The sequence below is a fragment of the Anarrhichthys ocellatus genome, unplaced genomic scaffold, assembly GCF_004355925.1.
Source record: "Anarrhichthys ocellatus isolate YVR2014 unplaced genomic scaffold, GSC_Weel_1.0 scaffold24, whole genome shotgun sequence".
Classification (NCBI taxonomy): domain Eukaryota; kingdom Metazoa; phylum Chordata; class Actinopteri; order Perciformes; family Anarhichadidae; genus Anarrhichthys; species Anarrhichthys ocellatus.
This window is the reverse complement of record NW_022280054.1, coordinates 741,919-761,365: the sequence shown is the minus strand read 5'-3', so window position 1 is coordinate 761,365 and position 19,447 is coordinate 741,919. Positions and strand designations below refer to the sequence as shown.

At 41.6% G+C, this 19,447-nt stretch overlaps 3 protein-coding genes across 3 annotated transcripts in view; all 3 read left to right on the top strand.

Moving 5' to 3' along the window:
* ppm1lb (protein phosphatase, Mg2+/Mn2+ dependent, 1Lb) overlaps window positions 1–2,759 on the top strand; it is a 40,659-nt gene extending 37,900 nt beyond the window's left edge. Inside the window, exon 4 of the mRNA XM_031860752.1 lies at window positions 740–2,759. Coding sequence (XP_031716612.1) covers window positions 740–1,080 — 341 coding nt within the window. The 3' untranslated portion in view covers window positions 1,081–2,759. The remainder of the gene's footprint in view (window positions 1–739) is intronic.
* A 991-nt stretch (window positions 2,760–3,750) lies between these two features.
* LOC116390756 (ADP-ribosylation factor-like protein 14) lies at window positions 3,751–5,091 on the top strand. The gene is made up of 2 exons (XM_031860753.1): window positions 3,751–4,250; window positions 4,483–5,091. Exons 1-2 carry the CDS (start codon window positions 3,936–3,938, stop codon window positions 4,789–4,791), a joined length of 624 nt encoding a protein of 207 aa, XP_031716613.1. The 5' UTR covers window positions 3,751–3,935; the 3' UTR covers window positions 4,792–5,091.
* A 3,015-nt stretch (window positions 5,092–8,106) lies between these two features.
* kpna4 (karyopherin alpha 4 (importin alpha 3)) lies at window positions 8,107–18,906 on the top strand. Its single transcript, XM_031860713.1, has 17 exons — window positions 8,107–8,339; window positions 10,127–10,171; window positions 10,339–10,428; window positions 11,622–11,651; window positions 11,748–11,800; window positions 12,834–12,929; window positions 13,258–13,343; window positions 13,921–14,007; window positions 14,105–14,274; window positions 14,880–14,924; window positions 15,122–15,253; window positions 15,363–15,491; window positions 16,214–16,318; window positions 16,433–16,504; window positions 16,664–16,826; window positions 16,926–17,020; window positions 17,187–18,906. The coding sequence occupies exons 1-17, from the start codon at window positions 8,271–8,273 to the stop codon at window positions 17,280–17,282; spliced, it is 1,563 nt and encodes a 520-aa protein (XP_031716573.1). The 5' UTR covers window positions 8,107–8,270; the 3' UTR covers window positions 17,283–18,906.
* Window positions 18,907–19,447: the final 541 nt, after the last annotated feature.

Here is a 19,447-nt window from a genome sequence, read left to right as displayed (position 1 = left end):
TTGGTCTAATGGTAATCTGAGGGCAGAAATGTTTACTAATTAAGGCATTTATCTAAAGAGGCAGTAGCTGCTAAAGTAACTATTGAGGACAAAGAAGTCATGTCCTCTGCTTTTTCTGGGAATTGGGGTATTTTAGTTATCTAATAATAGAAATGGAAAGTTAAAGATAATGGGATTTTTTTTTATACCCTGAACTCTCAACCTCAGTATGGTTAAAATCACGGCTACGGTCTTGCTTGGTAGAAACGAGGGAGGCATCCTGACCTAGTATGGAAGTCTTCATCGTATCATTTCCAGTACAATTCCCTGCTTGCAAATCTGTTGAAGTTGTAGAGGACACACAGCTGTACTTGCAGGATGTGACATGAACTGAAATGTATCCAACATAAACAATTGCGTTCCATGAGCATGAACGGTGAGCACTGTGAAAACATGCCAATGGCACTGATCCATATTATTTTTGCACTTTGATGTGTACACTGCAGTCTCATAGTTGATGGTAACCACGAGAGTCTTTGCGAGTTGGTTCAGAGGAACAAAAATAATCTTTTATCTAATGGCAGTAAAATGTAAAACATCTGTTTCTCTCCTTTATCTCCTTTTCCTCTAATCTTTGTGTCCCTCTATCCTCCTCACTTCCTTGCATTCTTTCTAACGCCTCCCCGCTCCCCCTTGTATGCCACTTCCTACTCTCTATTGTATCACTTTCCAACCATTTCCCTTCTACGTTCCTTCTCAGGTGGGTTCATCAGCTTCAACGGCTCGTGGCGTGTCCAGGGCATCTTGGCTATGTCCCGTTCTCTGGGCGATTACCCCCTGAAGAACCTCAATGTGGTCATTCCTGATCCGGACATCATGACGTTTGACCTGAACAAGCTGCAGCCGGAGTTCATGATCCTGGCGTCGGACGGCCTGTGGGACACCTTCAGCAACGAGGAGGCGGTTCGCTTCATCAGGGAACGACTGGGCGAGCCTCATTTTGGCGCTAAGAGCATAGTCCTCCAGTCCTTCTATCGTGGCTGTCCTGACAACATCACCGTGATGGTGGTCAAGTTTAAAGGCAAGTCCAGCGAACAGTAGACCACCCGTCTACCACACACAGTATCTATATTATGTTTGAATAGGAGTAAGAATAAAGTAGGCTTGACGAAAGATTTAAAAACTGAGTCCCCAACGTTTTGAGTGACAACTATTTCTATTACATTTACATATGTTAACCTTTCAGTGCATCAAACCACCCCTCCTCTACTTTTACTGCTGAAAAAGTGACACTTGTAAGAAAATGGAGTTTTATTTCCACAATATTTCAAAGGTGGTCTTTCCCTCAATGTCGATTTGACCACTAATTGTTGTTGTTTTTAGTTTCCCGATTGTGTTTCCACGTCATTCAATTGTAAATTGACATTTACTGAGTGACTGCACTGAAAAGGTTATTTTATCAGATACACGTCATGGTGCAACTATGAATTTATTCCCTTTATACATAAACAACACGAATGATAATATGCATATGCTTGTTCAAATATCACCAGTCATACTGTACAGCAATAGAACCAATTACAATGGTCATATCACACTTGCTGAACATTGAAACTCCTGATGTACGGATGAATTAGGTGTTTTGTCTGGAGTTGCCCAATTTTACAAGTTTAGATCTTGAATGTCTTAGCTTACTTTAAATGATTGCTGTTAGTTTCTGTGCGGATAAAGTCTTTTTCTGTTTTTATTGTTGCTAAAGTTAAAGATTATTTTTAAAGCTGAGACTCTTGTTAGATCCCGAACCTTATCATAATCCATGTAACTACTGATAATAACTGTTGGATAATGCAGCATAGCTTACAACTTTTTTAAAGCAATACCTTGTGGTGATAATGTTGTAACATCTCATTGTGACTCTTAACTGCTAATTATTAAATCACAAAGTTTGTCACATGCCATCTGATAATATAATAACTGACTGTTAATTTAAACTTGTAAGAAGAAGGTAATAATTGAGTTATCACATATAATAATTGGCAGTTATACATTTAATATTATTTAGGAATTAAGATAAGCATGTAAAGTTTAGAAGCCTTTTAATAGGCTTCTCTTTTACACATTGACTTGCTATTCCTTCATCTGACTCGTCTGACATTATCATTCACTACAATCGACGCAAGATATAAATGTACAGAAATTGACAGCTTACTGTTACGTCTTCTGTTAACGCCATGTCATATTTATCCTCACACATATCACATTTCCCTGACCTATAACTCAAAATGTAACAAGGAATGAAACACGTTATTTTGCCTTATTTTCTTAACCATTAATTACCCGTTATGAAGTCTGCTGCAAAAACGACTTCTCGGTTTTTAATGTAATGCAGTGGATCATGCCATGCACACTGCACGACGTCTGTGTCGGACCTTGTTAACTCACATGTGGAATAACATTGTGGAAAGAAATGTCTCCAAGAGATATGAAATTGTAAGATGAATGTACATACCGTCCTCATGTTATTATCACCCATCCACTGTTTACACAGCAACGAAGAAAGCAATGCGCCTGTTCCTGGATTGTTTAACTTCAGAGATATATATCAGATAAAAACTGTTTGTGCTTTTTCAGTTCACATTCTCCCTTGATAATGTACCTTACAGAGTGTTTATGTGGCATTTGTACTTGTTTTTGTTGATTTTAATAAACTGTAAAAGACATGAAAAATGAAAAAGGTAACATTAAAATGATAAATGATCATTTTCTCTGCGTCTGTGTTTTTTTTTTTAAATGTATGTAGAGAATATAATCTGTATATCTATATCATACAAAAAAGACTTAACAAAAACACCAACATTAAAATTTGCTGTAAATATCTCGAGAGCTTGTTCTTTCGCTTCGTTTTTCCATAATGTTCTCTGTCATGGTTTATTGTTTTTGTTTAAAGACAGAAAAAGCAGTGAAAGAGATTAAAAAATTTATAGAAATCAGACAAGGACCCTTGAAAAGCTTGGTTTTAGTCATTGTGTGCCACCTTCTGGGCCACCAGAAGATATTCAGTCCACATGTACTATTATATTAGGGCTGAGCTGTTACAATTATCTGATCAATCCAAGTTTTATCATATTATATACTAGTCATTCATTTGTCAGAATCCCATTAAAGAAAACAGAATAGCTTTGAAAACTAGTGACATATACCCAGAAATGTTACAATGTCAAGTGGTCATACAGTAATAATTAGGGCAAACAAATCAGATGTTTTTGAAGAAAAAAAATAGATACTGTTATATTTATTGGTATTGTACTAATTGTGAGAATTTATCACTTGGATCATATTGTCCAGTCCTACTGTAGTACAAGTTTGTGCAGCGCTATAGTTAATCATAATAATTCAAAACCTGTTACATTGTTATTCATTTGAGATTAATAACAAATTCCTAGAAGATATTTTTACTGAGAGCTTTCTGTCCAAAGATAAAACTACATTTACCCGACAGTCCGGGGCCAGTAATCCTCCAAAATGTCCCTGTGATGTCATTGCTACAACACATCTAGCCAGGAAGAAACAACAATCCTCCCGTTGTACATGGACTTCCTGGCTGCTGGTTTGTATGATGATCTGCAGCAGGTGTGATGCGACTCCTCCGACCGTACTGTGGTAACCAGAGAACTGTACGCAGTTAGTTGCACCGTCACTTTGGATATAAATAGCTTTACTGAAAGCTACGCAGGGACAAAAGTACTCCCATCTCTACAAAGGGGAGGGATCCCTCTGCTTGTCCGTACATAAAGCATGCTGATTGTAGACAGTCTCCATAAGAGAGCGGAGACACTAAGCCTACAGATAGACTGTACAAAAGGAGCCACTGGGTGCAGGCAGCTCGGTTTACACAGCTGTACAAAAAGAAAAAGCCTGCTTATTTTCAACATAGACACAAGCTACAATTTTAGGACATGGGCATGCATGGATCCAAGCCTCAGAAACAAGCACAGGTCCTGATGCTGGGTCTGGATGGATCAGGAAAGACCACCCTGCTCTATAAGCTAAAGTACAACGAGAGCGTGGTGACCGTTCCAACAGTGGGCTTCAACGTGGAGACACTGGAGACCGACAGGAGCAGCCCGGGCCTGACGGTGTGGGACGTGGGGGGCCAGAAGAAGATGAGGCCCCATTGGAGGCATCACTATACTGATACAGCCGGACTGGTGTTTGTGGTGGACAGCTGGGATCAGAAACGGCTGGATGAGGCCCGCAAGGAACTTCATCGGGTAATTAAATCACAGAATATTTGTTGCTTGATTTATAATTGTTTGCATTAAAAACATTAAAAATGTCCTTAACTCAGTTTACAACTAAATTACAGTGTGTTATAGCACATTGAACCACATATGGTTGAGCTGAATAGGTGGGTTAAACGCAATAAACCCGTCCATCTAAAAAGTTTGTTTTACATTGTAGTAATTAAAGCGTTCTTCACTTCCTCGTTTCCACTTACTATAGGTCCTAAAGTTCGAGAGTCTCAGAGGAGTTCCTCTCGTGGTCCTTGCCAACAAACAGGACCTCCAGGCAGCTCGAAGCCCAGAAGCGCTTTGCCTGACACTGGACTTGAGAAGAGCGTGCGAGGGCCGGGCCTGGTTCATCCAGCCCTGTTCAGCTACCACCGGCACGGGACTAGAGGAAGGTTTCAGGAGGATAGTGTATCTGATGAAGACTCCATTTAAACAGACTCAGGAAGATTTTAAGATTAAGATGAAGTCTAAGGGCTTCAGTGTCACAGCTGCGAAACAAGTCTTGCTCTGCAGCAGATGATGGATGAAAGTCTTTTTTGAAGATTCATTCAAACAGCATGATTCCTCTCGCCTGCCAGTGTAAGTCATCAGCAAATGGCCTCACTGTGGCTTCTATAGGATTAAATGAGAGGAGGTGATAAAAAAGGGGATGAGATTATCACAACTCAAAGTGTTAATCTCTGTGGCAGAAAGCACTTTTACTCAGTCCTGGGGAAGACAAGGTATCTTTGGACCATTGTGATAACCCATGAGGATGCTGCGAGTAATGTCAGGTTATGACAGGCGGTGTGTCACAAGCTGATATGAGCCGTTTGTGATAATTCAGTCTGAGAGGGTTCACATGTAGAAAACTGGCACAAGATTCAAGATTCTGTGGCACAAAGACATGTTCTCTAATTGTGCATTATCTTATTTGTGTTCATTTGTATAAAACACTTGTTGTGCTTTCTATTTATTTATTCACGTCATGTTTTGAACATGCGTGTCAATGTCATGTTTGCGTTTCAGTGTTGTTTTGTTTATTTGTTGCAATAAAATAAAAATGGTAAAATATCTGTAATCAAATAAGGTGCTTCTGGGTCCTGAAATTCAAAATCTTGGATTTTGACACAGGGCCTATACAAGACTATACAGGGCCGTAAAGGATATACGCACACTTTTTTACAAGTCTTTCGTAAAACAATACTCACATGCCCATATGTACATTGAAAGAGTTATTGGTCACGGTAACTGTTCTTCCTGTCCACACTGACTGTAAGAGATAAGGCATGTAATCCAATACAGCCTGTGGCTTCAGCAATATTACTCAGTGAAATCACATGGGTGTCTTCCAAAGTTATTGTACTTTTAGCAGAATATTCCTTCTTTGTGTTACAAGAAAACACTGGCGGGAACAAAAATTAGGAATTTAGCAATAAATATTGTATAACAATAAAAGCTACCTATCAATCAAATTGCAGTTGATCAAATCACAAAAGATCTATTGAGTATTAGTTTTGAACTTCATTAAGCTTCTTGAATCAACCATTGTCAGTAGTTGATTTGATATTATACTCTTTTGGGATTTTGGATATATGTTTATTGATATATGTATACTTGCAACTTTATTGATAAAAACTAGCAACTGCTGCCCAACAATTTCCTTCAGTAAAAATGTAATTATCTTATTTTGTCTCGTCTTTTTTGCCCAGGTGGTAATCGAGCCTTGTTTATAGAATTAGAATTAGAATCAGAATCAGCTTTATTGGCCATGTATGTGAACGCATACAAGGAATTTGACTCCGGTTTTCACGTTGCTCTCAACATACATACAGTGCCTTGCATAAGTATTCACTCCCCTTGGATGTTTTCCCCTTTTGTTGCTTTTATACATGAAATCATGGTCAGTATAATTTGGCTTTTTTGTCAAGAATTTGCAAAAAAAGCTTCTTTCATGTCAAAGTGAAAACAGATTTTTACAAACTAATGTCAATTAATTAAAATATATAGTGTAAAATAAGTGTTTGCATAAGTATTCACCCCCTTTAAAGTGACTGACCTAATTCAACAGAAGTCCAGCTAGTTGATGCCAGCAGTGTCACAAGTAGTGAAATGGAGATGACCTGAGTGCAGTTGATGTGTGTCAAGTGAATTTAGTATAAAAACACCTGTCTGGGAGGTCCAGTCTCTGGTTCATCAGTATTCCTGCTACAATTGCAACATGAAGACAAAATAACACTCCAAGCAACTCAGAGAAAAGATCATTGAAAAGTACAAGTCAGGAGATGGCTACAAAAATATTTCCAACTCACTGGACGTCCCACAGAGTTCAGTTCAGTCCATCATTAAGAATTGGAAGGAGTATGGCACTTGTTTAAATCTCCTAGAGCTGGCCGTCCTCACAAACTGAGTGACCGGGCAAGAAGAGGACTGATGAGGGAGGCCACCAAGACACCTAGGACCACTCTGAAGGAGTTCAAAGCTTCAGTGACTCAGATGGGAGAGACTGTACATACAGCAACTGTTGCCCTGGCTCTTCACCAGTCGAAGCTGTATAGGGAGAGTGGCAAAGAGAAAGACACTGTAGAAAGAATTTGCCCAAAGGCATGTGGGAGACTCCAAGGTCAATTGGAAGAAGGTTCTTTGGTCTGATGAGACAAAAATTTAGCTTTTTGGCCATCAGACTAGACGCTATGTTTGGTGAACACCAAACACTGCACATCACCACAAACGCATCATGTCCACCGTGAAGCATGGTGGTGGCAGCATCATGCTCTGGGGATGCTTCTCAGCAGCAGGCCCTGGAAGGCTTGTAAAGGTAGAGGGGGACATGAATGCAGAAAGATATCGCCAAATCCTGGAGGATAATCTGACTCAGTCTGCAAGAGAACTACGACTTGGGAGAAGATTTATTCTCCAGCAAGACAACGACCCCAAGCATACAGCAAAAGCTACACAGAATGTGAATGTTCTGGAGTGGCCAAGTCAAAGCCCAGACCTCAATCCAATCCAGAATCTGTGGCTGGACTTGAGAAGAGCTGTTCACGCCCGATCCCTGAGCAACCTGACAGAGCTTGAGCTGTTTTGAAGAAGAATAGAGAAAAATCTGAGTGTCCAGATGTGCCAGCCTGAGTGAGACATATCCACACACACACTCAGTGCTGTGATTGCAGCCAAAGGTGCATTTACTAAATACTGACCTGAAGGGGGTGAATACTTATGCAATCTTTACTTTACCTTCTATATTTTTAGTTAACTGATATTATTTTGTAAAAATCTGTTTTCACTTTGATATTAAAGAGGTTTTCTTTTCGCAAAATCTTGTCAAAAAAGCCAGATTATACTGACCATCATTTCATGTATAAAAGCAACAAAAGGATGAAACATCCAAGGGGGGTGAATACTTATGCAAGCACTGTACATAGAATATATAAATAAACAAGAAAATATAAAATATGAACACAAGAACAACAAAGACAACGGAGTAGAACGTATTGATCAGTAAAAAAGTGCGTCATATTAAGATTACATTGTATTTTATACGTAATTCTTAATTGGAAAAGAAGACTAGCTGTAAAATAAATACAAGTAAAAATTATGTAGTGGGAACAAATATATAAAATACTCAACATTGTACTTGTAGTGTAGTACTTGAATAAAAGTACTTCCTTCAACGGGTATTTAAAATACAAAATACACATGTGAATAATAATAATAATAAGGTGGATAACTGTCTTTGAATACGACGATCAGACGTGAGTTCGTATCTTGTTATGTGGCGCGCCCTGCAGAGAGACGTTCACACTGAAGCCAATGAGAGTGAAGGGGATTTCCCCACCCTTCCGCTACACCAGAGCGAGGCTGCCCTCCACCACCGGCAATCCCAGTGTGCACCGCGGACAGAGCAGCAAAAAAATAGTCCGCTAACGAAAGGCTGAGAAAGGGAACCAGAAGAGTGTATAGCTCACCAAGCTAAATCCACGAGTTAGACTGTATTTATCGTAACCAGAACCCGCTAACATGGCTGACAACGAGAAACTGGACAACCAGCGGCTGAAGAATTTCAAGAATAAGGGCCGTGATTTGGAGGTAAAAGTTATGTAGGTTGGTGTCGAGGATTCCTCGGCACCGCCGCTCTGTTAACGGCCAGCTTCGCTTCCTTGTGACGTCGTTTCTAATTCCCACCATCGGGAACTTTTTACCCAAAGCCTTTAGCCGGGGCCTTCACACACCGCCGGTTATAGATCGCTTGCATTGGTTCGGATGTTTTGGTTTTTTGTTTCACTGGTTTTGGTACAGCACGAGACCGCGTTGGTTATAAAACGTGTCAGAAATGCTCGTCAGAGTTCATCGCCTCCGCTTGATGTGCTCTGCTAGCTTAATGCTAACCCAGGCCCACGGGGGACATGCTAGCGTAACTGAAGCATATAGTCACCGGCTCGGTTTAGGTCGAGGTGGGAAATAATTACGACACATCCAAAAGTGCATATACCGTTAGTTTGCTTCTAGGTTGTGTGTGGGGGTATTTGATTGTTAACACAGCGGCAGATCAACGGTATTTTGATGCTGCAGTTAGCTAACCTGCGTGCTAGCTTGGCTCGCTAGCTACCATTAAGCTCGGTGGTGCTGGTGGCTGCAGTTCCACCCATCCCCCGTCTTCATCACCAAAAACAATGGCGGAAACCAGTTAGCCTCTTAGCCGGCCGGTTATCTGGATCTTTTTAAATCATGGCGTAGTATCACAATTTTATTCCGTGGTTTATCAACGACGTTACTCATGGTTATAAAACAAGGTTAATGCGACCTGTTCATTAACACGATCACATGACTTCTAACGTTAGATCAATGCTACACGTTAGCTCACGTTGGATCCATAAGTTACAAGGTGATTTACAGCTCAGCGTGCCACTGCTCTAATGTTAGCAGGGGATGTTTGTTGTTTTCAGGCGGACTCTGTGAATATGTGTATGAGCATGACATACTCGCACATCCTGTTTGACGAGTAGTTTGTGTTGCAAGCTAACGTTAGGCCACAAGACATGAGTTGTGACATCTAGCGAGCTGTTAATAACTTATCGTCACCATGGTGGTCTGTCGGTGATGAACACAAGCATATACTCTTAAACTGCAATTAATAACACCTGTCTGCTCATAACATGAGCGATATAATAAACCGTATATTCAGTGGGCAGTTTATTAGGTACACCTAGCTAAACCGAATGCAGCATTCCTGCAATAAATCCTGCATTCACAAGGGATATAATGCCACATTCTTTGTTGAAACGGTTTTAGCGAGAGATTAATTCTTCTTCATGGCCATTTTGGAGGCTGTTTGTGGTGCTGTTGAATTGTATATTTTTGTGATATAAATCTACATTTGGTCAGAAGCACAAACTGCAGTCTATAATAAAGACCACAGAGCAGAATCGGCACCTCTAAAACCGTTTCAACAAACAAAAATTGAACATTGCAACCTTTCTGAAGGACTTCCTGCAGGACTGCAGTAGTTTTTGCTGGCTAAGAAATTGTAACTAGATGATTTTATGGGCAGAACATGAATAAAAATGGTATATATATGTATATAAAAAGAATAAGGGGGTTAGGGCCCATACAATAGTCTTGGAGTAATTTAGCTAATATTAGGTCAGACTCGTGTTAAGTGTGTTTGAGTGCTTTCATTTGCAGAGTTTGGGCAGTTGACTCAATGCTCCTTTATATAACTGATACTGCAGATCAACTGTGGTCGTATAAAAAAAGGAATCATGATCTCAGACTGCCTAAATTTACTTTTCTAGGTAGTGTCACCCTCTTGGGCAACGGCAGGTTGGGATTAAAGTTCCTTGTTGTATAACGTCAATATGCTATCTGTCCCACAGACTATGAGAAGACAGAGGACTGAGGTAGTGGTGGAACTCAGAAAGGTAAATATGTTTGTATTGTTTTGTGATACATACATCTACATTATATTCTGTCCTTTTTATCTGCATTATCTTTGAAATCATGTACTGAAAGATGCAGAGTTTTTCTTGTTGTCAAGAATTTCTGCTGGAATGTGCACCGAGTGATATTTATTTCCCCTCCACCACAGAACAAAAGAGATGAGCACCTTCTGAAGAGGAGAAATGTGCCCCACGAGGACATCTGCGAGGACTCGGATGTCGACGGAGATTTCAGATCGGTACGGTCGTGCATCCTCTGCTCAAAACGTGTCTGCTGCCGCCACAAAATCAAGTTCACATATTTTGAGGTTTTGTGTTTTCACGGCAGAGGATTGTATAGTTCCTGTAAGGAATTCCTGAACACTGGGAATGAAAGCTTGCCATAAATGTTTGACCGAGGGGTTCGGCACATTAGCTTTATCTCACTAGTTAAACACTCTTAAAGGTTTAGGACGAACTGATATTTTGTCCCTGTGATGCTGCCTCCATGGCTCTGCTTGCTCAACGTCAGTTGGGTGGGACAGGAATGTGAAAAAAAACATAAATTTAGTCTTTTCCTGTGCTAATATTACAATACATTTTGGTGGTAATAGTTCTAGTTATGGTCATAGTTGCGATACATACTGAAAACCTTTTGCAATGCAAATATTACCCTGAAAATTAGCCCTTGAATTATGACCAATTTTAAAGCGCTTTATTCTTGGGTTAGTACTGATCTTAACATAACTGAGGGAAACATTAAGCCCTGCGCTCATTATTATTATTTAGAATTTAAAGCTTAAATGAAAATTTCTCAGAATAACACATTGCTTGTGACAAATGTGGGCCTGCTGAGCTTGTTAGACTACATATTCCCCTTTTCCGACATGAGATGTTTCCTAAATTGTCACTTTCCCTCAACAAATGTTTCTTCTCATTGTATCATGCATATTGTGTATGCAGGGTTGTGTTTGAATGTTTTTCACTTCTGGATTGACGTTTGTTGCAAGTCTACCGCCTCCCTTTTATTTGAGGGTGCACAGGCAATCAGCTGCAGCTGCTGGCTAACGGAGGCTTTGGCCAGCTTTAAATAATTGGGCCTACAGTCACGCTCGGTGCTTGATTGGAAGTTAGACTAGTGCTCTACACACTACAGCCTCCACTGGGCCCTGAACTCCCCGTAGAGGGCATCAGGTGAGCTTGCAGGTTGGCCAATTATCACCCTGAATGCTGTCCTTCGCGCCCAGCCGGCTGACTGTTTATGCCACATTGGTTCAAGTGAGGATGCAAGTCACTGCATCGCCCTTTTGGGATTTCCTAATCATGAGCCACCGGTTTAAAATGTGCCTGTTACTGTATCGTGTAACTTTTGATGTAACACACGGTTTTAGTTACAAATGTGTGTCAAAGCACAATCGTAGACTGATGACTCTCTGAAATGTTTCTTTTTCAGCAAAACACTTCTCTTGAAGCAATAGTACAAGTAAGTGAGATGTTTGCTTTTATTTCTTCTTCTTCTTAGTCATCTAGACGTGTGTATTATGCATCAGAATTAAACTTGCATCCTTATGTTCTCTAGAATGCCACCAGTGATAATCAAGGCATCCAGCTGAGTGCTGTTCAGGCTGCCAGGTATGAACACACACCCTCACGCTCTACTGATTATCACTTCACTTCATACCCGTCGATTGTGAATAATTCACATTGTTAATTGTCTTTTTATAATTATTTAGTGTCACATTTATCATGTTGTAATAATGATATTCACAGTGAAAGCAAAGAGGACCGACTACAAGATTTTATGATAAATTAGATTTGAGCAGTTTTTCAGAAGTAGCGCCGCTACCGCAGAGTGCAGAACTGTTGAGGAGACGTTCTGTATAATCCAAACTACAGCTGTGACAAAGACATAAATTAATTGTTTTAAATAAACAATGTGTTTGATTTCACTATTATTCTAGTTAAATTCATTCAATGAGTATAAGAGTTACGTTTTGACATGTGGAATTGTCTATTGTTGCGCGTAAATATCAAGTCAATGCTGTCACCGTCATGTTACCACTCAAACCTAATTGTCACTATGAATAAACTACATTGATGCAGTTTAATATTCTAACAGTAGTAATCCAGCTTCACGTCTGGTCTATCTGGTATCTGTGAGTCAGAGATTCTGCACCAGTACACCAATACTTGGGTCTTAAGAGTTTCTCTGATTAAAATCCTCGGCCTCTTGCAAAATCCAGTGTTGAATTTTCAAGTGCTGGATGTTTTTTCCATCTCGGTTAGACCGCCGAGATTTACAGTAAGTCAGCCCCGTCTGATTAATGGACGTTGTTAATGGCACTGCAGCTCAGTAGTGTAGGTCATGTACAGCGTGAGGCAGCTGAAATCATGAAACATACTTCTCTATTATTTTTTTTTTATCAGTTTGTCTTCTGTTCCTTTTCCCAATTTAAGTCTGCTCTGCAGCATTACCAACATCACACAACACCGCCGTTGTGTGATGTTGACATCCTGAGCAGGGTGACCTTTCCTGTCTAGTCACAGGGATTGTGATTGACTTACAATGTGAAGACGCTCCGCATTCTTTCGCTGTTTGTGTCTGTGTGTCAGTAAAGGTATGCGTGTGAGTAATGGTCTCTTGTGTCCTCTTTTGTTTTTGTAGGAAGTTGTTGTCCAGTGACCGTAACCCTCCCATAGATGACCTGATTAAGTCTGGGATCCTTCCTATACTGGTCCACTGCCTGGACAGAGATGACAAGTAAGCAGGCTGTGATTCTTGTTTGTCTGCATGTAGCAGTGCATCACGCTCTTCCATTTGTGATAATCACAGTACAAGCTAGTGGTTTTTTTTTTTTTCCTTCTTCCCCCCATCATGTTGAGTTTATGTTCACTTCAAAGTTATGCAAATGAGCGAGCAGGGTTTAGCCCAGTGTGCATCTGTAGCAGTTATATAAATGGCTTCTAGTTTCCACCTGCCAGGAATGGCAGAAAAAGTATGAGTCATCAGCATGCGCGTACTGTTGGACACCACTGCCCAGTCGACTCGATTTAACCGCGGCCTTCATCCACCTCTCACCTTTTGACAGCCCATCTCTCCAGTTTGAGGCCGCCTGGGCTCTGACCAACATAGCATCTGGTACTTCAGAGCAGACCCAAGCTGTGGTCCAGTCCAGTAAGTGCCATTTTATCACAAAACTTTCTTTCAAGCTCTTTTCTGTAGTCTTTTTCAATGCTAGAACATCATTATTAAAATAATATGGCGGAATGTTGTGAAACGGAATGTTATGAAAAACTGCAGACTTCATTTCATTCGCTTGTGTTGGATGTGATTTATTCTTTCTAAACTGAGCTGCCTGCTTCTCCAAAGTTGATCTTTGTTTCATTCAGAGGTTGTGATTGATCACACTAAATGGCAGCACTTTCACTGAGCTGGAGCATAACGGAATTGAAGTACTCAAATCAATAAATATACATCAAATCAACCTGAGATGTTTTCCTTCTCTGCCTCTACGTCTCTCTTTTTATTAGCATGTTGTGGCTCAATTGCATTTAAAGCAAAGTGCAAACACGGCCGTGTCCAAATCAGGAGTCCAGAGTCCAAGTGGTGATTTAGTGTGCGTCATCGGACGATTACAAGTTTTAAAGTGTAACCGTTATATCTCTTGCAAATATATCTCATACTTGAATAGAAGCAACGATCATGAGCAGCCCGTGTACATGATTGGTACGTGTCTGTTTCCTTTGTGTAGATGCTGTGCCGCTGTTCCTGAGGCTGCTTCGCTCTCCTCACCAGAATGTGTGCGAACAGGCGGTCTGGGCCCTGGGCAACATCATAGGTAAGTCGCTTTTAGAGTGAACATGAGTGTGTTCGAAATAAATACAGTCAGTCCCGCGTAAACATGCGCTTCATCTGTCTGTGTGTGCTCTTTCCAGGTGATGGCCCTCAATGCAGAGACTATGTGATCAGCCTGGGTGTGGTTAAGCCCCTGCTCTCCTTCATCAGTCCCTCCATCCCCATCACCTTCCTCCGCAATGTCACCTGGGTCATGGTCAATCTGTGCCGCCACAAGGACCCTCCACCGCCCATGGAGACCATCCAGGAGGTGTGTGTTTGTGTAGAGCAACTGTTTGAGTGGGAAGCCAGTGGTTGTTAATGCAGATTAATAATGTTGTCTTCTTTTGTAAATGCATTTGCAGAAGCAAGATATTCTGAATCGTGAATTCTTGGGTTTTTATGCCTCCACATTTTTGGTCATTGCTCAAAAATGAATATGCTAATTATGACCGTTCCACACAAATGTGAAGTGATGCCATTTTGGAGAGAGACGGGATGGGAACTGCAGTTTCACTGGTTGGTTTAGACATACACCCGCGAGGAGGAAATTCTTTCTTTTCTTTCTGCCTGCTGCTGTGAATGCTCATCTCTCCTAAAATCTATGAGATGTGTGTTTATTGGCTGGCGGGGGGAGAGAGGCGGAGAGACGGAACTCCATCTGTGGTCTACCTAAGCTGGTTAAATGAGAACAAGATTGGTGTGTTGCTGTTGTGTGTTGAAATGAATTAAAGAGTCGCAGAGCAGAGAGTCGTGCAGCCACTTCAACTATTAACCGTTTACTGATGTCCGCCACATGGGAACCATGTTGATTTATTTTGTCGTCCTCTTCTCCACTAATGATCCCGCCTGTCGTCTTCTTCTTTATTTTCTCAGATCCTGCCAGCTCTCTGTGTGCTGATCCACCACACTGATGTCAGTGTGAGTAGACTGAATCTGTTTTCATCTGGTTTTTTTTAGTGACTTTGGTGTCTTGGCCTAACTTGCCTATTAGCAGAGCTCTATTTCCACACAATCTCTCTCTTAATGATAATGTTAGATGATGGCTGTTAACTTCAGAAGTGGTCCAGGATGGAGAATGTATGCATTAGCTTCTGTTTATTCTGTGTTGCCTCTAGATCTTGGTAGACACGGTGTGGGCTCTGTCCTATCTGACGGACGCTGGGAACGAGCAGATCCAAATGGTCATCGACTCCGGCATTGTCCCTCATCTGGTACCTCTGCTCAGTCACCAGGAAGTCAAAGTTCAGGTATGAAGAGACACCGACTATGTTTGGGATTAGGTTAATAACACTTCAGGCATGGACCCTAGAGATGACATTGTATTATAACAATTCTACACTGCCTCTCCGCATCCAGACCGCTGCCCTGAGGGCTGTTGGGAACATAGTCACTGGCACAGATGAACAGACCCAGGTGGTGCTCAACTGTGATGCTCTCAGCCACTTCCCTGCACTCCTCACACACCCGAAGGAGAAAATCAACAAGGTAATGCATTCTCTGCTTCGTCTTCCTCCTCCTACATGCTTACACGCCCCCGTCTACTGCGAGACGCGTTGTCTGGAAGTGATGAAATCAGAGACTTGGTGCTAGTACGAGTGCTGTATGAAAGGTCTAGACGGGACAAATAGACAATTGTAGGAATTCGCAACATGGAGAATCGCGAGGATGAAGACGACGAAGAAGACTCGGTGGGGGGGTTAATTGTAGTTAGTGAGACAGATTGGGGGGGGGGGGGGTGGGTAAGGTTGTCTGTGTGCAAGTGATTGTATGTGTGATACCATGGGTTGGTGGCCAGAGGGTGCTGAAGACCACGTGTCTCTGCTGATATCGGAGTGCATCTGAGACCAGTCACTTACAAATGAGGCCCACTTTGTGACCTGGACGATGATTAGAGCCTCAAAAAACGCCCTAGCCCCTCCCATAGCACGTTGTCTTGACCAGAGTTGACACTTTCAGTGTCGACCTCTGGATTCTGATCCAGTTCAGACCCAAAAACTCATTTTGGAAAAGTGATTATGAATGAAACATGACAAAGTCTTAAGCAGGCATGTTCCACATCTCCAATTGAAGGTGTGACACAGTTGCATCTTCTGGCTTCTTTGGTTGAGATAAAACCTGAATACACTTAAACCTCCGTGGCTTGACTTTACACGGCAGACGACTGTTGTGACTCTGAACTGACTGGAGTTGTGTTGTCTGTCCTGTAGGAGGCGGTGTGGTTCCTGTCCAACATCACAGCAGGCAACCAGCAGCAGGTGCAGGCCGTCATTGACGCCAAGCTAGTTGCCATGATCATTCACCTGCTCGACAAGGTGTGTATCCATCTTTATAAACCGTGTGAAGGCAAAGCATATCATGTACGATTATTGTTGAAGAACGTAGAGGTTAAAATATGTATCGCTGACTTTGAATGCACTTTTTTTTAGGGTGACTTTGGCACTCAGAAGGAAGCAGCCTGGGCCATCAGCAACCTCACAATAAGTGGGAGGAAAGATCAGGTAAGAGTCTTACAATGGAATCAAGTTTGGCCATTTTTTCTTAAAATAAATTTGAGTCATGAAAAACTGAAACTCCTGAATTATAAATGTAGAACCACTGTTGAAGTATTCCTTCCTTCTAACATGTGAGTTACCTCATTGTCTCCCTGCTGCCTGCAGGTGGCCCACCTGATTGAGAAGCAGGTGATCCCGCCGTTCTGCAACCTGCTGACCGTGAAGGACGCCCAGGTGGTGCAGGTTGTTCTTGACGGCCTGAGCAATATCCTAAAGATGGCCGATGATGAGGCTGAAACGATTGCTAACCTCATTGAGGAATGTGGAGGCAAGTCCCGATTATGTCATCACGGTTTTGCCATATTTGTGTTAATAGGTGGTCGCGTCTGATTGAACGGTGTAACATTTGTTCATTTCTAATCGGCAGGTTTGGAAAAAGTGGAGCAACTGCAGAATCATGAAAACGAAGATATCTACAAATTGGCATACGAAATTATTGATCAATTCTTCTCATCTGACGACGTAAGTTACAAGTAAAAGTTGATTTTCTCACCACAGTTGTGATTTGAAAAGTGGCTTTTGACTTGCTGAATGTTGTCTCCCGATGCAATGAAACCCACTAGTGTTTGATCTCCTGTCATGTCCGCTGTACATTGTTAACGCCCGGTGGCTTCGTCTTCTCACTCAGATTGATGAAGACACCAGCCTGGTCCCAGAGGCCATCCAAGGTGGAACTTACGGCTTCAACTCCGCCAACGTGCCAGCCGAGGGGTTCCAGTTCTAGACGGCATCTGGGGTATTCTGGAGTTTTGTTCACGATGCAGCACTCTGTTCAACATAAAAAAATTAGGAGAGAGAGAGCGAGAGAGAGCGAGAGTGTGAGAAATTTGATCCATTGTGCTTGGCTCGTGGGATCCATGGCTGCATCTTATCTGAGAGAAAAATGTGTGGATTTCATTTGGCATTCCAGGGGAACCAGCCCAAATGAAGTTTGAGATGGCGAGTGGATGCGAGTGAGAATGAGTGGCTACATGTTGCAAAAAAAGCAAAACATCTACATCGAATGCGTTGAGAGACATGCCGACATAACTGCTGTTATTGGAGCTGTCGCCTTCGGAAATCTACTTCAAACATCAACAAAAAAACTCGATGTCTGCCCAGGGAGAACCAAGGACATCCAAAAATACGAAAACAAGAGATCTCGAAATATTACAATACAACAAAAGGCAGAAATGAAAATAACTTAAATTATGAACTGAGATGAACCACGAAACCATCGCAATTCTGCGGTCCTCCGACTAGAGAGGGCGCCACCAATGTGCCCCTCCCCCAATCGGCCACGCTATCAGACATGTGTGTGAATGGACCCATTGTGTATGAATGTCTGGACTCTCAGGAGCCAGGTTCATCTCCTCCGAGACGCCCCGACAGGGCACCATCCTCTCCCCCTGGTGGGCGGGGCCAGGAGTCTGGCTGTGCGTGTGTCGCATGTGCAAGAGAGTGGACGGATGAGTTGTTGTGTGCTTGGCTGCGTGCGTGACTGGGAGTATGCGTGACTGGGTGAGAACGCATGCAGAGACGGGAAATAAAAAAAATAAAAATACAAATACAACATCTGGAGAGAGAGAGAAAATTGCAACAATGAGGTTAGCCAAGGTTTCAGGAAAAGAAATTCTGCCTTCGAAAGAGAGGCTGAACCGCAAATCCCTGAAAGGAAGAACTTTGGATATGAGAAAAAAAAAATCATCATCGCAAGGATAATTTTTTTTTGTTTTGAATTATTGTTAAGTTAGTATTAATTGACACTGGACAATGCTATTGGCAGGTGTGGAGCAGCAGTGCATTGTATTAAGATGCATTCGGTGGCTTTTGGGCTTTTCTTTTTGCCTCCAGTGTGTTCCTTTTTATGATCTTTTTTTTTAATTTTAATTTTCAGCTTTTAGTTTCATTGCTTCTGTAAAGGTGATTGACGACGATCGTACTCCACCAGAACCCTAACCTACGCACCAGACATGGGCTTGATGCTGTGAAATTCTGACACCATCACTATAATCAACCAAATGACCTGTTCCCCTTGTGACACTTCATTACTTTTCATTCAATTCACAGCAAACTCACTGCTTTGCAGTGTTGCTGCCATAGCTTTGACTTATCACCAAGGGAGAAGAGAGCAATGGCTCACATAGGATTGTGAATCATAACATTTGCATGTACTAAACTATAGCACAGTTATTTTTTTTAGGGTATTTTAGTTTCCTTAGGCTGTGGATACAGTGTAATTTTCATTTTAAGTAAAACTGTGCTTAAATGTTACATGTTTACCCTTCCCTTATCCCTCACTAGTGTCAGATTTGCTAAATAATCTATGGTTTTGCACATATACTGCAAAGTGAGGCCTGAAGTCTTTCTGAGGGCGTGTTGGTCGGTTTCATAGGTTTTGACCTGCCAACGACCTCTACAATATGCATCACTCAACCACAATCTTTGTTGTCTTTCTAGAGTAATCCAATGATGCTTTTTAGTGATACATGAGAAAATAATGACTTTGTTTAAGGAGCAGCAGCAAGGAATCTGCTAATTTATCTTGGCTAGACTAAGAGGGGAATTAGCCTCCCTTTTCCTCCAGGTCAAAGGGTATCCCACATGTCAGACTGGAGTTGTCCTAAGTGGGTTCTCCTAAATAATAAATAACCCATGAACAAGTTTGCTGTACCTTTTAGTACCTTGCAGTCCTTGGCCCCATACTCATTTCCTCTTATACCAGCTAGGTGTACAAGCTTACCCTTTTCCATTTTTTTGTGTTAACTTCAAACACTGTAGTAAATGATTACACATTGTGCTCATAAACCTTCTGTTGAACATAGGGGTATTTTTTTTTTTTTTTTTTTTTGCAGCATTCCTTGTAAGCAAACATGTGGTTTCAAATCTAAAATTATGACATGGAAGGTA